At 50.0% G+C, this 20,671-nt stretch overlaps 1 protein-coding gene and 1 long non-coding RNA gene across 2 annotated transcripts; both read right to left on the bottom strand.

Moving 5' to 3' along the window:
* Window positions 1–6,671: 6,671 nt before the first annotated feature.
* On the bottom strand, window positions 6,672–17,406 carry LOC121565515 (serine/threonine-protein phosphatase 6 regulatory ankyrin repeat subunit A-like). Its single transcript, XM_045218702.1, has 10 exons — window positions 17,266–17,406; window positions 16,801–16,879; window positions 16,439–16,553; window positions 16,018–16,164; window positions 9,933–10,001; window positions 9,453–9,593; window positions 8,645–8,756; window positions 8,402–8,428; window positions 8,151–8,225; window positions 6,672–6,767 (listed from the first exon to the last, which is right to left on the bottom strand). The coding sequence occupies exons 2-10, from the start codon at window positions 16,850–16,852 to the stop codon at window positions 6,672–6,674; spliced, it is 834 nt and encodes a 277-aa protein (XP_045074637.1). The 5' UTR covers window positions 16,853–16,879; window positions 17,266–17,406.
* Window positions 17,407–17,444: 38 nt separating this feature from the next.
* Window positions 17,445–19,215, bottom strand: LOC123487494. The gene is made up of 3 exons (XR_006659792.1): window positions 19,189–19,215; window positions 18,633–18,775; window positions 17,445–17,477 (listed from the first exon to the last, which is right to left on the bottom strand). It is a non-coding gene; the product is annotated as an uncharacterized LOC123487494 (long non-coding RNA).
* Window positions 19,216–20,671: the final 1,456 nt, after the last annotated feature.

The raw sequence follows: 20,671 nt of genomic DNA, 5'->3' as shown, positions 1-20,671 counted from the left end.
CCTCCGACCAACGCCACCGGGCGGACCTCCCGGAGCGCCAGGATGGAGCGTAGAAATCACTGATGAGGTCAGCATCTAGGACCTGTCGCCGCGGAATCCAACTCCTCTCTTCAGGACCATACCCCTCCCAGTCCACGAGATACTGGAAACCCCGGCCCCGCCGTCTGGAATCCATGATCGACGCACCGTGTAGGCAGGACCACCTCCGATCATCCGAGGAGGAGGAGGAGGAGGCGGAGGAGGCAACAGAGGACTGAGGAAGAGCAGGCTTGAGGCAGGAGACATGAAAGGTGGGATGGACTCTGAGCGTCCTCGGTAGTTTGAGTCGAACTGCCACTGGATTGATCACCTTCTCCACCACAAACGGACCAATGAACCCGGTAACAACTTCCTAGACTCAGTCCGTAAAGGAAGATCCCGTGTGGCCAACCAGACCCTATCTCCGATGGTGTGGTGGGAGCGGGGATCGGCTGACGATCGCCTGGAGCTGATACCGGTCCGAAACTCTAAGGAGTGCCTTTCTGGCCCCATGCCAGGTCGGTGCAACGCGGTAATATGGGCCTGAACAGAAGGCACTGAGAGCTCCTTCTCCTGAGAAGGGAACAAGGGAGGTTGGTCCAGCCATACAGGCACTGGAAGGGAGACATCCCAGTGGCAGATGTAGGGAGAGTATTGTGGGCATACTCAACCCAAGGCAACTGAGAGCCCAGGAGGTGGGGTTGGAAGAGACCAGACAGCGTAGCGTGGATTCCATCTTCTGGTTGGCTCTCTCCGCCTGACCATTGGATTGGGGGTGAAAACCAGATGTGAGACTGACTGTAGCTCCAATGGCCAAACAGAAGGACTTCCAGACAGCAGAGGTAAACTGAGGGCCACGGTCGGAACGATATCACAGGGCAAACCGTGGACCCTGAAAACCTCCCTAACCAGGATCTCGGACGTCTCCGAGGCAGAGGGAAGCTTGGCAATTGGCACAAAGTGGGGCGAACTTGCTGAATCTGTCCACGATAGTCAGAACGACCGTGTTCCCCTCAGAAGCGGGCAACCCAGTGACGGGGTCCAGGGGCCAGATGCGACCATGGTCGCCGGGGAATAGGAAGGGGGGTGAAGTAGTCCAGAGCTGGGCCGATTGGTACTCTTATTCTGCGCACACACTGGACAGGCAGCAACAAAACCCCGAGTATCCTCGGCCATGGCAGGCCACCAAAAACGTCTGCGAAGAAACGCCATTGTCCGAGCCACGCCAGGGTGACAAGCCATCTTACTGGCGTGGGACCATTTGAGGACAGCAGGAGCAGCAACTCAGGCACAAACAACGACCGGGTGGACCGTTACCGGGACCGGGCTGAGTCGAAGGGCCGCCAGCACCTCCTCCTCAATCTTCCACATAACTGCTCCCACGACGCAGTTCCGGGAGGATTGTCTCGGTCTTGGACCCACTCTCCTCCGTCTTGGAGAACATCCGGGACAAGGCGTCCGCCTTGCCGTTCTTAGATCCAGGTCGGAGCGTCAGGGCAAACTTGAATCGTCCGAAACAACGCCCACCTGGCCTGACGGGAGTTGAGACGTTTAGCCGATCTGCACGTGGCAAGATTCTTGTGGTCAGTCCAGACAATAAACGGTTGCTCCGCCCCCCTCCAACCAGTGGCGCCACTCCTCCAAGGCAAGTTTCACCAAGCGAGAGCTCCCGGTTACCCACATCGTAATTCCTCTCCGCAGGCGAAGGCGAACGAGAGTAGTAGGCGCAGGGATGGAGTTTACTGTCCGTGGAGCATCGCAGTGCGACAGGATGGCGCCAACTCCCACATCAGACGCGTCCACTTCAGCGACGAACTGACGGGCCGTGTCCGGTTGAGAGAGAATCGGTGCGTTGGTGAATCGCCCAAATCCAGAAAACGCTCGATCCGCCTCGGATTCCACTTGAAGGTCCTGATACTGGAAGTCAAGGCAGTTAACGGAGCGGCCACACGGCTGTAATCCCGGATGAATCTGCGGTAGAAATTCGCAAACCCCAAAAATCTCTGGAGCTGCAATCTCGTCGGGCTGGGCATTCCAGAACCGCTCTAACCTTCTCCTGGTCCATCCTAATCCCTCCCCTGGAGATGATGTACCCGAGAAAGGATGTCGTGTGGGCGTGAAACTCGCACTTCTCGGCCTTCCACAAACAGGCGATTCTCCAACAATCGCTGCAGAACCTGCCGGACATGCTGGACGTGGTCGAAGGTTCCTTCGAGAAGATCAGAATGTCATCCAGGTAAACAAACACAAAGAGACCGATCATATCTCTCAGGACGTCGTTCACCATACTCTGGAATACCGCTGGAGCATTGGTCAGTCCAAACGGCATCACCTGATACTCGAAGTGACCCATCGGTGTATTGAAACCCGTCAACCACTCGTCCCCCTCTCTGATCCGGACCAGGTGATACGCATTGCGTAGGTCTAGCTTGTGAACACCGTAGCTCCCCTGTAAGGAGTCGAAGGCAGAACTCATCAATGGCAGGGGATACTTGTTCTTGACCATGATGTCATTCCAACCCCCGATAATCAATACGGTCGAAGAGAGCCATCCTTCTTACCCACAAGAAGAATCCTGCCCCCAGGGGGTGATGACGAGGGACGAACGAGACCAGCAGCTAGGGACTCCTTGATGTAGGTCTCCAACGCCTCACGTTCAGGTCGGGAGATACTGTATAACCTTCCCTTGGGGTAGACAGCTCCAGGAACCAGTTGATGGCACGATCATATGGTCGGGTGGGGGAGGGAGTGACAGAGCCTTCTGCTTACTGAAAACTTCCCCCAAATCGTGATATGTCTCGGGAACCAGGGACAAATCTGGGGTTTAGCCTCAATCACCTGACTGGGAACCGAATGGGGGCAGGCAGTCTTGAGACAGTTAGCATGACAATCAAGGCTCCAACTCGTTACCTTGCCCGTCACCCAATCGAGCGTGGGATTGTGTTCCTTCAGCCAGGGGTATCCAAGGACCAGAGGAACATGGGAAGACGGCAGAATGAAGAATGAAATCATCTCAGAATGATTCCCCGACAACCGCATCTTAACCGGTTCAGTCCTCATCGTGGATACGTGCCAGACTACTGCCGTTCAGAGTGGTCGCTTCAATGGCTTCCGGCAATTGCTCCTTGGAAAGCCCCAGCTGTTCCACCAACTCGGCATCAAGAAAGCTTCCATCGGCACCTGAATCGATAAAAGCGTTAAGCGCTAAGCTCTGATTCCTGTTCACAAGGGTAGCCGGAAACGGGTCTGACAGAGGTACTGAGAGGTTGAAACTGCCTCGCTAAAAGTCCTCCCAACTTTAGCGAGCCGGGCAGTTTGACGACCGCCGGGAACAGGTGGAGATGTAATGTCCCGAGCTACCACAGTAGAGGCAGCAGTTGGTCTTACGTCTATGTTGACGCTCCTCCTTGGTTAACCCGTGCCGCCCCACTTGCATGGGTTCAGAATCGGGAGAGGGACCTCTCCACTAATCCATTGTGGTGGAGAATGATCGCGTGTTCTGGTCCACCACCCGACCCGACTGGGAACTGAGAAGCTGATCGATTGGACGGACCCCCATTGCCTTCTCCCTCCTTCGCTCTCGGACTCGATTATCCACCCCGAATGACAAGGCTACCAAAGCTGTCCAGGTCACTAGGCTCCGGATAGGAGATCAACTCATCCTTGAGCTGCTCCGACAGACCCTGGTAAAAGGCCGCTTGCAGAGACTCCTCGTTCCACCCACTCTCCACCGCCAACGTCTTGAACTCGATCACGAAGTCGGCCACGCTCGAGTTCCTTGGTGAAGCGAAAACAGGCGCCTAGCTGCGTCCCTCCCTCGGACGGAATGGTCGAAGAGCTTCCTCATCTCGGCCGTGGAACCCCTGGTATGAAGCCATGCAGGGGGTCTTGTCGTTCCCAAACGGCTGAAGCCCACTCCAGCGCTCGACCACGCAGCAACGCAATCACAAAGGCTATCCCTAGCCTTGTCTGTAGCATAAGAGTAGGGCTGTAGATCGAACACTAATCCACTGCATAAGGAAGGAACGGCATCTTCCCAGCTCCCCTCATATCTATCCGGCGTCGGGAACCTCGGGCTCACGGAAGGACACAGCTCCAGAAGCGGCAGGCGAGATGGGTGAAACCGGTAGTGGATCCTCCACCGGAAACTTGCGTTGGTTCTGGACCTCCGTCAGACCGGTAGAAAGGTTCCGAACTGACAACGCGATCTCCTGTAGTACCGTGCTATGATGGCCCAACATCTTCTCCTGATGGGTAATGGCATGGCGAACAGAGTCCAGGTCCGCTGGGTTCATTACTGGCCGGATCGTTCTGTCACGGTTCCCTCAGACAGAACCCAGAAGCAGACCAGGACAAGGAGAGTTGAACGAAGGTGAGGGTTTATTACAGATTCAAAAAAGGTGCAGGATAATCCAGGGAACAGAGCGGGCGGGCGTGGATGAGTTGTTGAGGGTGCAGTTGTTGGTCCAACGATGGCTCGGCAGCCGCCGACCATCAGGCAGAGGTAGGGTGAGGGTTCCGGACGAGTGACTGGAGATGGAACAAAAACGGAGGTTAGTCAACAATAACCCAACAAGGTACAAAACAACAAAACTATCGCTAGAAGCTCTAGGACTGATACTTTGATAAACCTACTGTTCATGGCTAACGATCCGGCAGGAACTGGATGTTTGGCCAGAGCCTAAGAAGGGTGATGATCAGGACCAGGTGTGCAGATTGCTGATGGGATGCAGGTGCGGAAAACAAGAGAGCTCCCCCGGAGCGTTCCCGAACCCTCGGGAAACTGGAGATCACGGACAGGAAAAACTAGTCACCAGACAGGACCCGACTCAGACTGCCGGGATCTCCTCTAGAGCAGTGATGTTTTGCTGCTGGCACTTTCCAACTCCCTCCAAAGATTTTCTATGGGGTTGAGATCTGGAGACTGGCTAGGCCACTCCAGGACCTTGAAATGCTTCTTACGAAGCCCTCCGTTTCCCGGGCGGTGTGTTTGGGATCATTGTCATGCTGAAAGACCCAGCCACGTTTCATCTTCAATGCCCTTGCTGATGGAAGGAGGGTTTCACTCAAAATCTCACGATACATGGCCCCATTCATTCTTTCCTTTACACGGATCAGTCGTCCTGGTCCCTTTGCAGAAAAACAGCCCCAAAGCATGATGTTTCCAACCCCCATGCTTCACAGTAGGTATGGTGTTCTTTGGATGCAACTCAGCATTCTTTGTCCTCCAAACACGACGAGTTGAGCTTTTACCAAAAAGTTATATTTTGGTTTCATCTGACCATATGACATTCTCCCAATCCTCTTCTGGATCATCCAAATGCACCTTCAGACGGGCCTGGACATGTACTGGCTTAAGCAGGGGGGACACGTCTCGCACTGCAGGATTTGAGTCCCTGGCGGCGTAGTGTGTTACTGATGGTTGGCTTTGTTACTTTGGTCCCAGCTCTCTGCAGGTCATTCACTAGGTCCCCCCGTGTGGTTCTGGGATTTTTGCTCACCGTTCTTGTGATCATTTTGACCCCACGGGGTGAGATCTTGCGTGGAGCCCCAGATCGAGGGGAGATTATCAGTGGTCTTGTATGTCTTCCATTTCCTAATAATTGCTCCCACAGTTGATTTATTCAAACCAAGCTGCTTACCTATTGCAGATTCAGTCTTCCCAGCCTGGTGCAGGTCTACAATTTTGTTTTTGGTGTCCTTTGACAGCTCTTTGGTCTTGGCCATTGTGAAGTTTGGAGTGTGACTGTTTGAGGTTGTGGACAGGTGTCTTTTATACTGATAACAAGTTCAAACAGGTGCCATTAATACAGGTAGCGAGTGGAGGACAGAGGAGCCTCTTAAAGAAGAAGTTACAGGTCTGTGAGAGCCAGAAATCTTGCTTGTTTGTAGGTGACCAAATACTTATTTTCCACCATAATTTGCAAATAAATTCATAAAAATCCTACAATGGGATTTTCTGGATTTTTTTCTCAATTTGTCTGTCATAGTTGACGTGTACCTATGATGAAAATTACAGGCCTCTCTCATCTTTTTAAGTGGGAGAACTTGCACAATTGGTGGCTGACTAAATACTTTTTTCCCCCACTGTATAAGAATGTGAGATGATTGACCGTTGGTAGCTAGAGGAGGCTAAACAGAGAGGATATGAGCTGATTGCTGGACGACTATTACCTTCACATGAACAGACAGATTTCTAGAACAGTGGTATTGGTAGATGACATCCTCATGATGTTAACACAGCAGATAATAAAACATTTTGGGGCTGAGGCCCTCGAAGCCTGTCACCTGCTAGCTGTGTACCTGGCTCTGGATAGAAGTCCCCCTGTGCACTGATCTAGGATCAGCTTACCCTCCCCAGATCCTCAGCAATAATGACAAAAAATGACCTTAGATCAGTGTGTAGTGGGCATTTTCACACTATGCTATATAATATCCCTAGAGTGGACATTGGCGTCCTAGCAACATGACCAAACAAATGTCCATCTTGGTAAGGAAAACTTTTGAATTACAGAATCTCTAGGTCTTACGTGATATCCTATGCGTACCTGCAGCGTGGATGGGGGTCCTCTTCAGGGTGAAGTCTTTAACCAGGATGGAGGCTCCCTGGTTGATGAGGACGTCAACACACTCCACATGGCCTTTAAAGGCATTCAGGTCCAGAGGGGTGCGCCCTGGCTGTTCCTCACGTCTAGATCCAGCAGAGACTGAACCAGGACCTCCATAGCATGGTGGTGGCCGTGGTACGCCTGAATGGAAACAAACACACAGTCTGAAGCAAAGTCCAGTGGTATGCCTGAACAGATATACACTCCTAATATAATCAATGTCCTATAGTAGACCACTCCTAATATAATCAATGTCCTATAGTAGACCAGTGGTATGCCTGAACAGAAATACACTCCTAATATAATCAATGTCCTATAGTAGACCAGTGGTATGCCTGAACAGATATACACTCCTAATATAATCAATGTCCTATAGTAGACCAGTGGTATGCCAGAACAGATATACACTCCTAATATAATCAATGTCCTATAGTAGACCAGTGGTATGCCTGAACAGATATACACTCCTAATATAATCAATGTCCTATAGTAGACCAGTGGTATGCCAGAACAGATATACACTCCTAATATAATCAATGTCCTATAGTAGACCAGTGGTATGCCAGAACAGATATACACTCCTAATATAATCAATGTCCTATAGTAGACCAGTGGTATGCCAGAACAGATATACACTCCTAATATAATCAATGTCCTATAGTAGACCAGTGGTATGCCAGAACAGATATACACTCCTAATATAATCAATGTCCTATAGTAGACCAGTGGTGCGCCTGAACAGAAATACACTCCTAATATAATCAATGTCCTATAGTAGACCAGTGGTGCGCCTGAACAGATATACACTCCTAATATAATCAATGTCCTATAGTAGACCAGTGGTATGCCAGAACAGATATACACTCCTAATATAATCAATGTCCTATAGTAGACCAGTGGTATGCCAGAACAGATATACACTCCTAATATAATCAATGTCCTATAGTAGACCAGTGGTGCGCCTGAACAGAAATACACTCCTAATATAATCAATGTCCTATAGTAGACCAGTGGTATGCCTGAACAGATATACACTCTTAATATAATCAATGTCCTATAGTAGACCAGTGGTATGCCTGAACAGAAACAGTCCTAGACCTCTAAAGTAGACCAGTGTCTCTCAAATCGGGTGCCCATTTTTTCTCCCGCCCAGCATCAACATCGAAGGTCCCTGCCAAGCGTGAGATTTAGAAACAAACACACTACTACTCCTCTGTTGGAGGTTGATTAACTCAAATGGCAAAATAAGGGAAATCATCCTCATCATCACCGTGTCAAAATATGCATGTATTTTACACTAATCAGGAACAGATAGGAACATGGTGTGTGAGTGTCTGGACAATCAACTTTTCGTGGAAAAACAACACCATGCCTGCATCCCAGATAGCACCCTATTTCCCATGTAGTGCAGTACTTTTGATCTGGGCCCATAAGGCTCTGGTCAAAAGTAGTGCACTAAATAGGGAATAGGGTGCCATTTGTCATGTGGCGAGACCCCTACAGGAGCAGGTAGGCTTTACTCACAGCTAAGTGTAGGGGGCTGATGGGAGCTCTGACATCAGAGTCGTTCAGGATGTCTGTCCCTGAGGTTTCCATTAGCTGGGGAAAGACAAGGACGGGCCAGTTTAGACTTGTAACATATTTACTTTGAAGGTTAGTCTAGTAGCATGTTTCATGTTGTAAATCTCAGTGACCAGCCCCTGCAGACATACTGGGGTGTTGCATTCGTATCTTAAACAAGCTAGTGTGAGGAAAAGTAACCAACTGGTACTTACCACATCTAAAGGTGTTTCACTTGCAATCTGGAAAAAGAACATCAAGAGTGACGATGCGGCCACGACAAACATGCAACCACACCTTAAAACCTACTGAATATCAACGTCTGTCCCAAATGGCACCCTATTCCCTATATAGTGCATTACTTTTGACCAGAGCCCTATGGGCCCTACATCCATTTGGGACGCAGACAAAATGGTCTGTGAATGCAGGGCGTCTAGTCCCCTGTGGTTCTGACTCACCAGCTCCAGACAGAGGCGGTGTCCGTACGCAGACGCGTAATGGACTGCGTTGTAGCCCTGATTGTCCCTGATCCCTGGGTTAGCGTCGTTTCGCAGCAAATATTCCAGACACCTAGAGGTCAGAGGTCAAGAGTTCACTAATCATTATACCAACATCAAGACAGACAGATAAGCAAGCAGAGACACTTTCCCAAAGGAGACGTGGCCAAGCTTTCATACTGCAGATTTAACACTAGTATGTATTCAAACACGGCCAACAACATACTCTAGACTACAGTGAAATGTGAAAGGTCATGGCACCACAACATACTCTCCAGACTACAGTGAAATGTGAAAGGTCATGGCACCACAACATACTCTCCAAACTACAGTGAAATGTGAAAGGTCATGGCACCACAACATACTCTCCAGACTACAGTGAAATGTGAAAGGTCATGGCACCACAACATACTCTCCAGACTACAGTGAAATGTGAAAGGTCATGGCACCACAACATACTCTCCAGACTACAGTGAAATGTGAAAGGTCATGGCACCACAACATACTCTCCAGACTACAGTGAAATGTGAAAGGTCATGGCACCACAACATACTCTCCAGACTACAGTGAAATGTGAAAGGTCATGGCACCACAACATACTCTCCAGACTACAGTGAAATGTGAAAGGTCATGGCACCACAACATACTCTCCAGACTACAGTGAAATGTGAAAGGTCATGGCACCACAACATACTCTCCAGACTACAGTGAAATGTGAAAGGTCATGGCACCACAACACACACAACAGTAAGAGAGGTGTGAGACGTACTTTCCGTCTGTGTCGGAGGCAGCAGCATAGTGGAGCGGGGTGCAACCCCTTTTATCCAGATCGTTCACACTGGCCCCAGACCCCACCAAGGCAAACAGACACTGGTAGTTACAATTGGCTGCCGCATAATGCAGAGGACTCCTAGAAGAACGCACAGAAACCATTCAACATCAACAACAGAAACAACTTATTGGAGCTGTAAAACATTTACATTTTACGTCATTTAGCAGACACTCTTATCCAGTGCGACTTACAGGAGCAATTAGGGTTAAGTGCCTTGCTGCAGTGCACATAGACACATTTTTCACCTAGTCAGCTAGGGGATTTGAACCAGCAACCTTTCGGTTACTGACCCAACGCTCTTAACCGCTAGGCTACCTGCCGCCAATATTTCCCATAATAATTCCTATATGCCCCTATACTATATTCCCCATTATCATAAAGATCACATATGAAAGTTATTTGATGCCACAGACAGACCTTCCGAAGCTGTCCTTTCTGTTGAAGTCTGCCCCTGTGTTGAGCAGCAGATTCAGACAGTCCAGGTTCCTGGTAACAAGATATCAAGTTCAGAAAGGCCCTCGTACATCTGAGCTATCAGGTGAATGGTAACAAGATATCAAGTTCAGAAAGGCTCTCGTACATCTGAGCTATCAGGTGGATGGTAACAAGATATCAAGTTCAGAAAGGCTCTCGTACATCTGAGCTATCAGGTGGATGGTAACAAGATATCAAGTTCAGAAAGGCCCTTTCACATCTGAGCTATCTGTGACGATCCCGGCTGTCTGAGTCGGGTCCTGTCTGGTGACTAGTGTTCCTGCTCGTAATCTCCAGTTTCCCGAGGGTTCGGGAACGCTCCGGGGAGCGCTCTGGTTTTCCGCACCTGCATCCCATCAGCAATCTGCACACCTGGTCCTGATCATCACCCTTCTTAGGCTCTGGCCCAACATCCAGTTCCTGCCGGATCGTTAGCCATGAACAGTATGTTTGTCAGCGTATCAGTCTCTGAGCCAGTAGTGTTAGTTTTGTTGTTTTGCACCTTTTTGACTTGCTGTGTACTGACCTCCGTTTTTGTCCTGTCTGCAGTCTCTCACCCGGAACCTTCACCCAACCTCTGCCTGATGGTCGGCGGCTGCCGAGCCAGTACCGGACCAACCACTGCACCCTCAACAACCCATCCACGCCACCCGCTCTGTTCCCTGGATTATTCAGCCTCACTCGGAATCTGTTAATAAACACTCACCTTTGTCTCAACGTACCTTGTCCTGGTCTGCTTCTGGGTTCTGGCTTAGTTAACCGTGACAGAACGATCCGGCCAGTAATGAACCCAGCGGACCTGGACTCTGTTCGCCATGCTATTACCCAGCAGGAGAAGATGTTGGGCCATCATAGCACGGTACTACAGGAGATCGCGTTGTCAGTTCGGAACCTTTCTACCGGTCTGACGGAGGTCCAGAACCAACGCAAGTGTCCGGTGGAGGATCCACTACCGTTTTCACCCATCTCGCCTGCCGCTTCTGAAGCTGTGTCCATCCGTGAGCCCAAGGTTCCGACGCCGGATAAGTATGAGGGAGAGCTGGGAAGATGCCGTTCCTTCCTTATGCAGTGTGGACTAGTGTTCGATCTACAGCCCTACTCTTATGCCACAGACAAGGCTAGGATAGCCTTTGTGATTGAGTTGCTGCGTGGTCGAGCGCTGGAGTGGGCTTCAGCCGTTTGGGAACGACAGGATCCCTGCATGGCTTCATACCAGGGGTTCACGGCCGAGATGAGGAAGCTCTTCGACCATTCCGTCCGAGGGAGGGACGCAGCTAGGCGCCTGTTTCGCTTCGCCAAGGAACTCGCAGCGTGGCCGACTTCGTGATCGAGTTCAAGACGTTGGCTGTGGAGAGTGGGTGGAACGAGGAGTCTCTGCAAGCGGCCTTTTACCAGGGTCTGTCGGAGCAGCTCAAGGATGAGTTGATCTCCTATCCGGAGCCTAGTGACCTGGACAGCTTGGTAGCTTTGTCTATTCGGGTGGATAATCGAGTCCGAGAGCGAAGGAGGGAGAAGCAATGGGGTCCGTCCCAATCGATCAGCTTCTCAGTTCCCAGTCGGGTCGGGTGGTGGACCAGAACACGTCGATCATTCTCCACCACAATGGATTAGTGGAGAGGTCCTCTCTCCCGATTCTGAACCCATGCAAGTGGGGCGGCACGGGTTAACCAAGGAGGAGCGTCAACATAGACGTAAGACCAACTGCTGCCTCTACTGTGGTAGCTCGGGACATTACATCTCCACTTGTTCCCCGGCGGTCGTCAAACTGCCCGGCTCGCTAAAGTTGGGAGGACTTTTAGCGAGCCAGTTTCAACCTCTCAGTACCTCTGTCAGACCCCGTTTCCCGGCTACCCTTGTGAACAGGAATCAGAGCTTAGCGCTTAACGCTTTTATCGATTCAGGTGCCGATGGAAGCTTTCTTGATGCCGAGTTGGTGGAACAGCTGGGGCTTTCCAAGGAGCAATTGCCGGAAGCCATTGAAGCGACCACTCTGAACGGCAGTAGTCTGGCACGTATCACGATGAGGACTGAACCGGTTAAGATGCGGTTGTCGGGGAATCATTCTGAGATGATTTCATTCTTCATTCTGCCGTCTTCCCATGTTCCTCTGGTCCTTGGATACCCCTGGCTGAAGGAACACAATCCCACGTTCGATTGGGTGACGGGCAAGGTAACGAGTTGGAGCCTTGATTGTCATGCTAACTGTCTCAAGACTGCCTGCCCCCATTCGGTTCCCAGTCAGGTGATTGAGGCTAAACCCCCAGATTTGTCCCTGGTTCCCGAGACATATCACGATTTGGGGGAAGTTTTCAGTAAGCAGAAGGCTCTGTCACTCCCTCCCCACCGACCATATGATTGTGCAATCAACCTGGTCCCTGGAGCTGTCTACCCCAAGGGAAGGTTATACAGTATCTCCCCGACCTGAACGTGAGGCGTTGGAGACCTACATCAAGGAGTCCCTAGCTGCTGGTCTCGTTCGTCCTCATCATCACCCCTGGGGGCAGGATTCTTCTTTGTGGGTAAGAAGGATGGCTCTCTTCGACCGTGTATTGATTATCGGGGGTTGAATGACATCACGGTCAAGAACAAGTATCCCCTGCCCTTGATGAGTTCTGCCTTCGACTCCTTACAGGGTGCTACGGTGTTCACCAAGCTAGACCTACGCAATGCGTATCACCTGGTCCGGATCAGAGAGGGGACGAGTGGTTGACGGGTTTCAATACACCGATGGGTCACTTCGAGTATCAGGTGATGCCGTTTGGACTGACCAATGCTCCAGCGGTATTCCAGAGTATGGTGAGACGGCGTCCTGAGAGATATGATCGGTCTCTTTGTGTTTGTTTACCTGGATGACATTCTGATCTTCTCGAAGGAACCTTCCGACCACGTCCAGCATGTCCGGCAGGTTCTGCAGCGATTGTTGGAGAATCGCCTGTTCGTGAAGGCCGAGAAGTGCGAGTTTCACGCCCACACGACATCCTTTCTCGGGTACATCATCTCCAGGGGAGAGATTAGGATGGACCAGGAGAAGGTTAGAGCGGTTCTGGAATGGGCCCAGCCCGGTACGAGATTGCAGCTCCAGAGATTTTTGGGGGTTTGCGAATTTCTACCGCAGATTCATCCGGGATTACAGCCGTGTGGCCGCTCCGTTAACTGCCTTGACTTCCAGCATCAGGACCTTCAAGTGGAATCCGGAGGCGGATCGAGCGTTTCTGGATTTGAAGAGGCGATTCACCAACGCACCGATTCTCTCTCAACCGGACACGGCCCGTCAGTTCGTCGTTGAAGTGGGACGCGTCTGATGTGGGAGTTGGCGCCATCCTGTCGCAGCGATGCTCCACGGACAGTAAACTCCATCCCTGCGCCTACTACTCTCGTCGCCTTTCGCCTGCAGAGAGGAATTACGATGTGGGTAACCGGGAGCTTCTCGCGGTGAAACTTGCCTTGGAGGAGTGGCGCCACTGGTTGGAGGGGGCGGAGCAACCGTTTATTGTCTGGACTGACCACAAGAATCTTGCTTACGTGCAATCGGCTAAACGTCTCAACTCCCGTCAGGCCAGGTGGGCGTTGTTTTTCGGACGATTCAAGTTTGCCCTGGCGTTCCGACCTGGATCTAAGAACGGCAAGGCGGACGCCTTGTCCCGGATGTTCTCCAAGACGGAGGAGAGTGGGTCCAAGACCGAGACAATCCTCCCCCGGAACTGCGTCGTGGGAGCAGTTATGTGGAAGATTGAGGAGGAGGTGCTGGCGGCCCTTCGGACTCAGCCCGGTCCCGGTAACGGTCCACCCGGTCGGTTGTTTGTGCCTGAGTCGGTTCGTCCTGCTGTCCTCAAATGGTCCCACGCCAGCAAGATGGCTTGTCACCCTGGCGTGGCTCGGACAATGGCGTTTCTTCGCAGACGTTTTTGGTGGCCTGCCATGGCCGAGGATACTCGGGGTTTTGTTGCTGCCTGTCCAGTGTGTGCGCAGAATAAGAGTACCAATCGGCCCAGCTCTGGACTACTTCACCCCCTTCCTATTCCCCGGCGACCATGGTCGCATCTGGCCCTGGACTTCGTCACGGGGTTGCCCGCTTCTGAGGGGAACACGGTCGTTCTGACTATCGTGGACAGATTCAGCAAGTTCGCCCCACTTTGTGCCAATTGCCAAGCTTCCCTCTGCCTCGGAGACGTCCGAGATCCTGGTTAGGGAGGTTTTCAGGGTCCACGGTTTGCCCAGTGATATCGTTTCCGACCGTGGCCCTCAGTTTACCTCTGCTGTCTGGAAGTCCTTCTGTTTGGCCATTGGAGCTACTGTCAGTCTCACATCTGGTTTTCACCCCCAATCCAATGGTCAGGCGGAGAGAGCCAACCAGAAGATGGAATCAACGCTACGCTGTCTGGTCTCTTCCAACCCCACCTCCTGGGTCTCTCAGTTGCCTTGGGTTGAGTATGCCCACAATACTCTTCCTACATCTGCCACTGGGATGTCTCCTTCCAGTGCCTGTATGGCTACCAACCTCCCCTGTTTCCTTCTCAGGAGAAGGAGCTCTCAGTGCCTTCTGTTCAGGCCCATATTCGGCGTTGCCACCGGACCTGGCATCGGGCCAGAAAGGCACTCCTTAGAGTTTCGGACCGGTATCAGCTCCAGGCGAATCGTCGCCGGATTCCCGCTCCCACCTATACCAGCGGAGATAGGGTTTGGTTGGCCACACGGGATCTTCCGTTACGGACTGAGTCTAGGAAGTTGTTACCGAAGTTCATTGGTCCGTTTGTGGTGGAGAAGGTGATCAATCCAGTGGCAGTTCGACTCAAACTACCGAGGACGCTCAGAGTCCATCCCACCTTTCATGTCTCCTGCCTCAAGCCTGTCTTCCTCAGTCCTCTGTTGCCTCCTCCGCCTCCTCCTCCTCCTCCTCGGATGATCGGAGGTGGTCCTGCCTACACGGTGCGTCGCATCATGGATTCCAGACGGCGGGGCCGGGGTTTCCAGTATCTCGTGGACTGGGAGGGGTATGGCCCTGAAGAGAGGAGTTGGATTCCGCGGCGACAGGTCCTAGATGCAGACCTCATCAGTGACTTCTACCGCCTCCATCCTGGCGCTCCGGGAGTCCGCCCGGTGGCGTTCGTCGGAGGGGGGGTACTGTGACGATCCCGGCTGTCTGAGTCGGGTCCTGTCTGGTGACTAGTGTTCCTGCTCGTAATCTCCAGTTTCCCGAGGGTTCGGGAACGCTCCGGGAGCGCTCTGGTTTTCCGCACCTGCATCCCATCAGCAATCTGCACACCTGGTCCTGATCATCACCCTTCTTAGGCTCTGGCCCAACATCCAGTTCCTGCCGGATCGTTAGCCATGAACAGTATGTTTGTCAGCGTATCAGTCTCTGAGCCAGTAGTGTTAGTTTTGTTGTTTTGCACCTTTTTGACTTGCTGTGTACTGACCTCCGTTTTGTTCCGTCTGCAGTCTCTCACCCGGAACCTTCACCCAACCTCTGCCTGATGGTCGGCGGCTGCCGAGCCAGTACCGGACCAACCACTGCACCCTCAACAACCCATCCACGCCACCCGCTCTGTTCCCTGGATTATTCAGCCTCACTCGGAATCTATTAATAAACACTCACCTTTGTCTCAACGTACCTTGTCCTGGTCTGCTTCTGGGTTCTGGCTTAGTTAACCGTGACACTATCAGGTGGATGGTAACAATGAGAACCTTAAAGAAAAGAGAAACCCGTACACTGCTCTTGCTAGTATCACTGTTTTTATAATGCTAATAAAAGCAATAATAAAAAGTGATACTAGCAAGAGCAGTTTGCAGGTTTCTCTTCTCTTTCAAGAAGATATAAAGACAATTTAGACCAGAGCGCAAGTCAATACCACCATGGCATGGAACCACATTATACAGAAATTATACCGCACTAATGATCTATACGATTTTTTAATACTGCTAAACAATGTGAAATGTAAGAGTGTGAATATGTGTTTGTTCTTTCTGGTGGCTTTCCAGTTCATGAACTAAATATTCCTTGGTGTAAAGCCTGGACCAGTCCACTCACCCAACAGCTGCTGCAGCATGTAAACAGGTCCTTCCAAAGTCGTCAGGGGTGTCTATATCAAAGCCTGATGAGAGGAGCTTCCGACAGCAGTCAGAGAACCCACTGAGAGCAGACAGGTGGAGGCGGAACATCCCATGGACGCCTCGCCTACAACACATTTTTACATTTTAGACTTTAAGCAGACACTCTTATCCAGAGCAACTTACAGTTGATTCAGCTAAGATTGGAAACAGCACCACATCACAGTCCTCATTAAACCCCACAGCAGATCAACACATCAGCATGCTGCAATGCCCTGTCTATCAACCCCCCACACACCACAATGTGTTGAGCATAGTCTCCAAGCGGGAATTCGGTCAATGACAGAATTGCAGATGCATGTTGCATTTTTGCTGGAAACTGTGTGTGTGTGTGTTCTCACTTGGCTGTGTCAGCTCCGTTCGTGATGAGTGTATTGATGAGTAACTCGTGGCCGTAGCGAGCAGAGATGTGCAGGGGTGTGTTTCCATTATTTTCTTCACAGTCGATCTCAGCACCTACAGAACACACACACACACACACACACACACACACACAGACACACACAGACACACACACATACACACACACAGACACACACACACGTCAACCACTTGACCCTAGAGGCCTCATGAAGCTTCATGTTCAACCACATTGCAAGTAACATTGCTCTGTGCCAGTGAATCATGGTTTGAAGACAAAAGACAATGCTGAAGAGCCTACTGGTTCATATATATTCAGTTGAGAGCATTCACAGCGACTCACCATTCTGGATGATGGCTTGAGATCTGGAGAAGCGTCCGTGGATGGCCGTCATGTGGAGGGGGGTCTTTCCATCTTTACTCTGCAGATAGAAAGACAAAGATGGTTCACACGGCAGTCTGTGCTGCTGACCACAGGCAAAATCAAACACGTATTGGAGGAGCGCTTGATGGCATTTAGTTTGCATTGTTAGGCCTATTCCATTGGTATTTGAATGTAGACCAGGGCCAAATACTAAGCCATGTGCTGCGTCAGTGTGTGCGTCCCAAATGGCACCCTATTCTCTATAAGTACACTACTTTTTGAACCAAAGTAGTGTACTTATAAAGGGAACAGGGTGCCATTTGGGGCACAGGCAGTGTCATCAAGGCTCCTTGCTCTATGGGCCCCTGGTCAAAAGTAGTGCACTACATAGGGAATAGGGTGTTATTTAGTTCAGACACAGTGTTGGTCATCCGGTCTCCTCACCTTGATGTTGACGAGGGCCCCGTTGCCCACCAGCAGCTCCAGGCAGAGCGCCCCATGGCGCGAGGCGGCCGTGAAGTGGAGTGGGGCGAAACCCTTCTCGTACACCTGGTTCACGTTGGCGCCACACTCGATCAGCTCATTCACCACCACGTCATGCCCGTTGTAGCATGCCACGTGGAGGGGGTGTTACCGTACCCATTGGGATAATTTATCTGGAGGGGAGCAAGGGAGGGAAAAGAGTGGAGAGAGAGAGAGGGGGGGAGAGAGAGAACAAAACAATACATTCCTGATCAGGTCACTTGGTTCTGAAAACCCCCTGGTCCAACCTCTCTCTCTTCATTACTTGGTTATGAAAAACCCCTGGTCCAACCTCTCTCTCTCATTACTTGGTTCTGAAAACCCCCCTGGTCCAACCTCTCTCTCTCTCATTACTTGGTTATGAAAACCCCCTGGTCCAACCTCTCTCTCTTCATTACTTGGTTATGAAAACCCCCTGGTCCAACCTCTCTCTCTTCATTACTTGGTTATGAAAACCCCCTGGTCCAACCTCTCTCTCTTCATTACTTGGTTCTGAAAAACCCCTGGTCCAACCTCTCTCTCTTCATTACTTGGTTATGAAAACCCCCTGGTCCAACCTCTCTCTCTTCATTACTTGGTTCTGAAAAAACCCTGGTCCAACGTCTCTCTCTTCATTACTTGGTTATGAAAACCCCCTGGTCCAACCTCTCTCTCTTCATTACTTGGTTCTGAAAAAACCCTGGTCCAACCTCTCTCTCTTCATTACTTGGTTATGAAAACCCCCTGGTCCAACCTCTCTCTCTTCATTACTTGGTTCTGAAAACCCCCTGGTCCAACCTCTCTCTCTTCATTACTTGGTTATGAAAACCCCTGGTCCAACCTCTCTCTCTTCATTACCTGGTTATGAAAACCCCCTGGTCCAACCTCTCTCTCTTCATTACTTGGTTCTGAAAACCCCCTGGTCCAACCTCTCTCTCTTCATTACTTGGTTATGAAAACCCCCTGGTCCAACCTCTCTCTCTTCATTACTTGGTTATGAAAACCCCCTGGTCCAACCTCTCTCTCTTCATTACCTGGTTATGAAAACCCCCTGGTCCAACCTCTCTCTCTTCATTACTTGGTTCTGAAAACCCCCTGGTCCAACCTCTCTCTCTTCATTACTTGGTTATGAAAACCCCCTGAGTCCAACCTCTCTCTCTCATGACTTGGTTATGAAAACCCCCTGATCCAACCTCTCTCTCTCATTACTTGGTTATGAAAACCCCCTGGTCCAAATCACTGGCTCTAACCTCTCTCTCTTCATTACTATTAGGAAAACCCCCTACACATTTGAATGCGTGTTGACTCACATCCACACCAAGGTCCAGGAGGTACTTGACCACACTGATCATTCCACTGGAGGCTGCAGAGTGGAGAGGGGTGTAGGCCTTCTTGTTTTTACAGGACACCTCTGATCCATGAGAGGCCAGCAGTTTCACCACCTCAATGTGCCCTATGGTAGAGAGAGAGGGGGAGGGATAAATAGAGAGAGAGAGAGAGAGAGAGAGAGAGAGAGAGAGAGAGAGAGAGAGAGAGAGAGAGAGAGAGAGAGAGAAAGAGAGAGAGGAGGGAGATAGTAAGGGGGTTAAGAGAGAAACAGAGATACAAACACAGAGAGATAGGCAGAGAGAGGGAGAGATAGATTAGTTTACAGTGGTACACAGCACCATAAGCAACACCTACATCATGTTAGGGTACAACTGAAAACATCTAATCAACCTACTTAGTACATGATTCTGACATAATAACACACTAGACGTGGCTCATACAGCTGAGCTGTGAGACTAACACACAGTCCATTCATTCATTCATTCATTGGTATAAAGGACATTAGTCAGAATGTAAATGATGTGGTAAACTCATCACCCATGTAAGCAGCCCAGTGGATTGCTCCGGCGATCCTTCTTGTCAAAGGCATTAATGTTGGCTCCTCTGGAGAGAAGCAGCCTCACCATCTAACAGGGAGAGGAGAGAGAAACAAAACACAGGTTGAGGAAAACTAAACAGCAAAATCCGCTAAATCTGGCTTCAAAGCCTTCCCTTTAAAATTATATATTTTGTATTCACAATGAATGAAAGATAACATGTAAAGACATGGTACATTTCTCCCCTTTTAGTCCCCTTTGACCTCCCCCTCCCCCAGAATGCCTCCAAACACATTTAAAAAGAAAGGGAAAGTAATTGAGTTACATGTCAGAAAAACAAAACAAAAGTATACAACAACGTTACTTCAAGCAAAATGTAATAGCCTAACAATTTCAGGTGATTAAGTGATTTTATAGGCCTATATAGCAGTAATCTCAAGGTGGGGCCAAGAGTACTAATCTGGAGGGAAGTGTTTGGAGCTGTTCAAAATAGGATATCATCGGGTCCCAGGAGGAATAAAATGAGTTGGTTGACCCTCGAATGGTAACTTCATTTTTTCTCATTTTAGGAACAGCTTCAGATCTTTGAGCCAAAGAGAGGCTAAGGGAGGATTGATAGATTTCCAATCCAATAAAATCCTTCTGCGGGCTAACATGGAGGCAAAGGCAATGGCATCTAGCTGTCTATTGGTCAGAGAAGGATTGTTGTTTGGTACTCCAAAAATAGCAATTTCTGCACTAGGCTGCAACTTTATATCAAATGCTTCAGAAAGGGTTTTAAATAGTGGACAAATAATCTGCCAGACGGGGGCAGGACCAGAACATGTGGGTCAAGTCCGCCAAGGAGCTTTTACACCTGTCACATGTACCATCAATATTTGGGTAGAATTTGGACAATCTGGCCTTACTGAAATGGATACGGTAAAGTACCTTAAACTGTATAAGGCTGAGCCGGGCACAAGAGGAGCTTCCATTTACCCTCAGTAAGGCATTTCACACTCAGATCGGATTTTATTAAAGCCTCTCTGAACAAACTCAAGCATACAACTAGGGCTGTGATGGTCATGGAACTTCAGGTGTCGGTGATTGGCGTGTCTTATGTACGTGGTCATCGACAAAACTGACAGCTGACAGGGGGCGGGACGGACATTAGCAAAGGAAAACATTAGCGCGTTTAGGCCAGTCTTGCTCTCAAGTTTGGGGAAGCTAATTTTCTCCATGAAAAATATCAAGCATTCCATGCATCATCACATTTGCAAACTTATTTAAAAAAAAAAAATTGTTCACCTTTATTTAACCAGGTAAGCCAGTTGAGAACAAGTTCTCATTTACAACTGCGACCTGGCCAAGATAAAGCAAAGCAGTGCGATAAAAACAACACAGAGTTACATTTGGGGTAAAAAAACATAAAGTCAAAAATACAACAGAAAATATATATACAGTGTGTGCAAATGTAGCAAGTTATGGAGGTAAGGCAATAAATA

This window comes from Coregonus clupeaformis, unplaced genomic scaffold (assembly GCF_020615455.1).
Source record: "Coregonus clupeaformis isolate EN_2021a unplaced genomic scaffold, ASM2061545v1 scaf1733, whole genome shotgun sequence".
Lineage (NCBI taxonomy): Eukaryota > Metazoa > Chordata > Actinopteri > Salmoniformes > Salmonidae > Coregonus > Coregonus clupeaformis.
Note: the sequence above shows the minus strand (reverse complement) of the source record. Positions and strands in the feature narration are given on the sequence as shown.

Bases quoted from the DNA above. Each gene is read 5' to 3' on its own strand.
- LOC121565515 (XM_045218702.1), bottom strand. From the start codon at position 16,852: ATGACGGCCATCCACGGACGCTTCTCCAGATCTCAAGCCATCATCCAG. The intron at 8,757-9,452 runs GTACGTCTCACA...TCTGACCTCTAG, and splicing joins GCCTCCGACACAGACGGAAA to GTGTCTGGAATATTTGCTGC. The intron at 6,768-8,150 runs GTGAGTAAAGCC...GTTTCCATTCAG, and splicing joins TCAGCCCCCTACACTTAGCT to GCGTACCACGGCCACCACCA.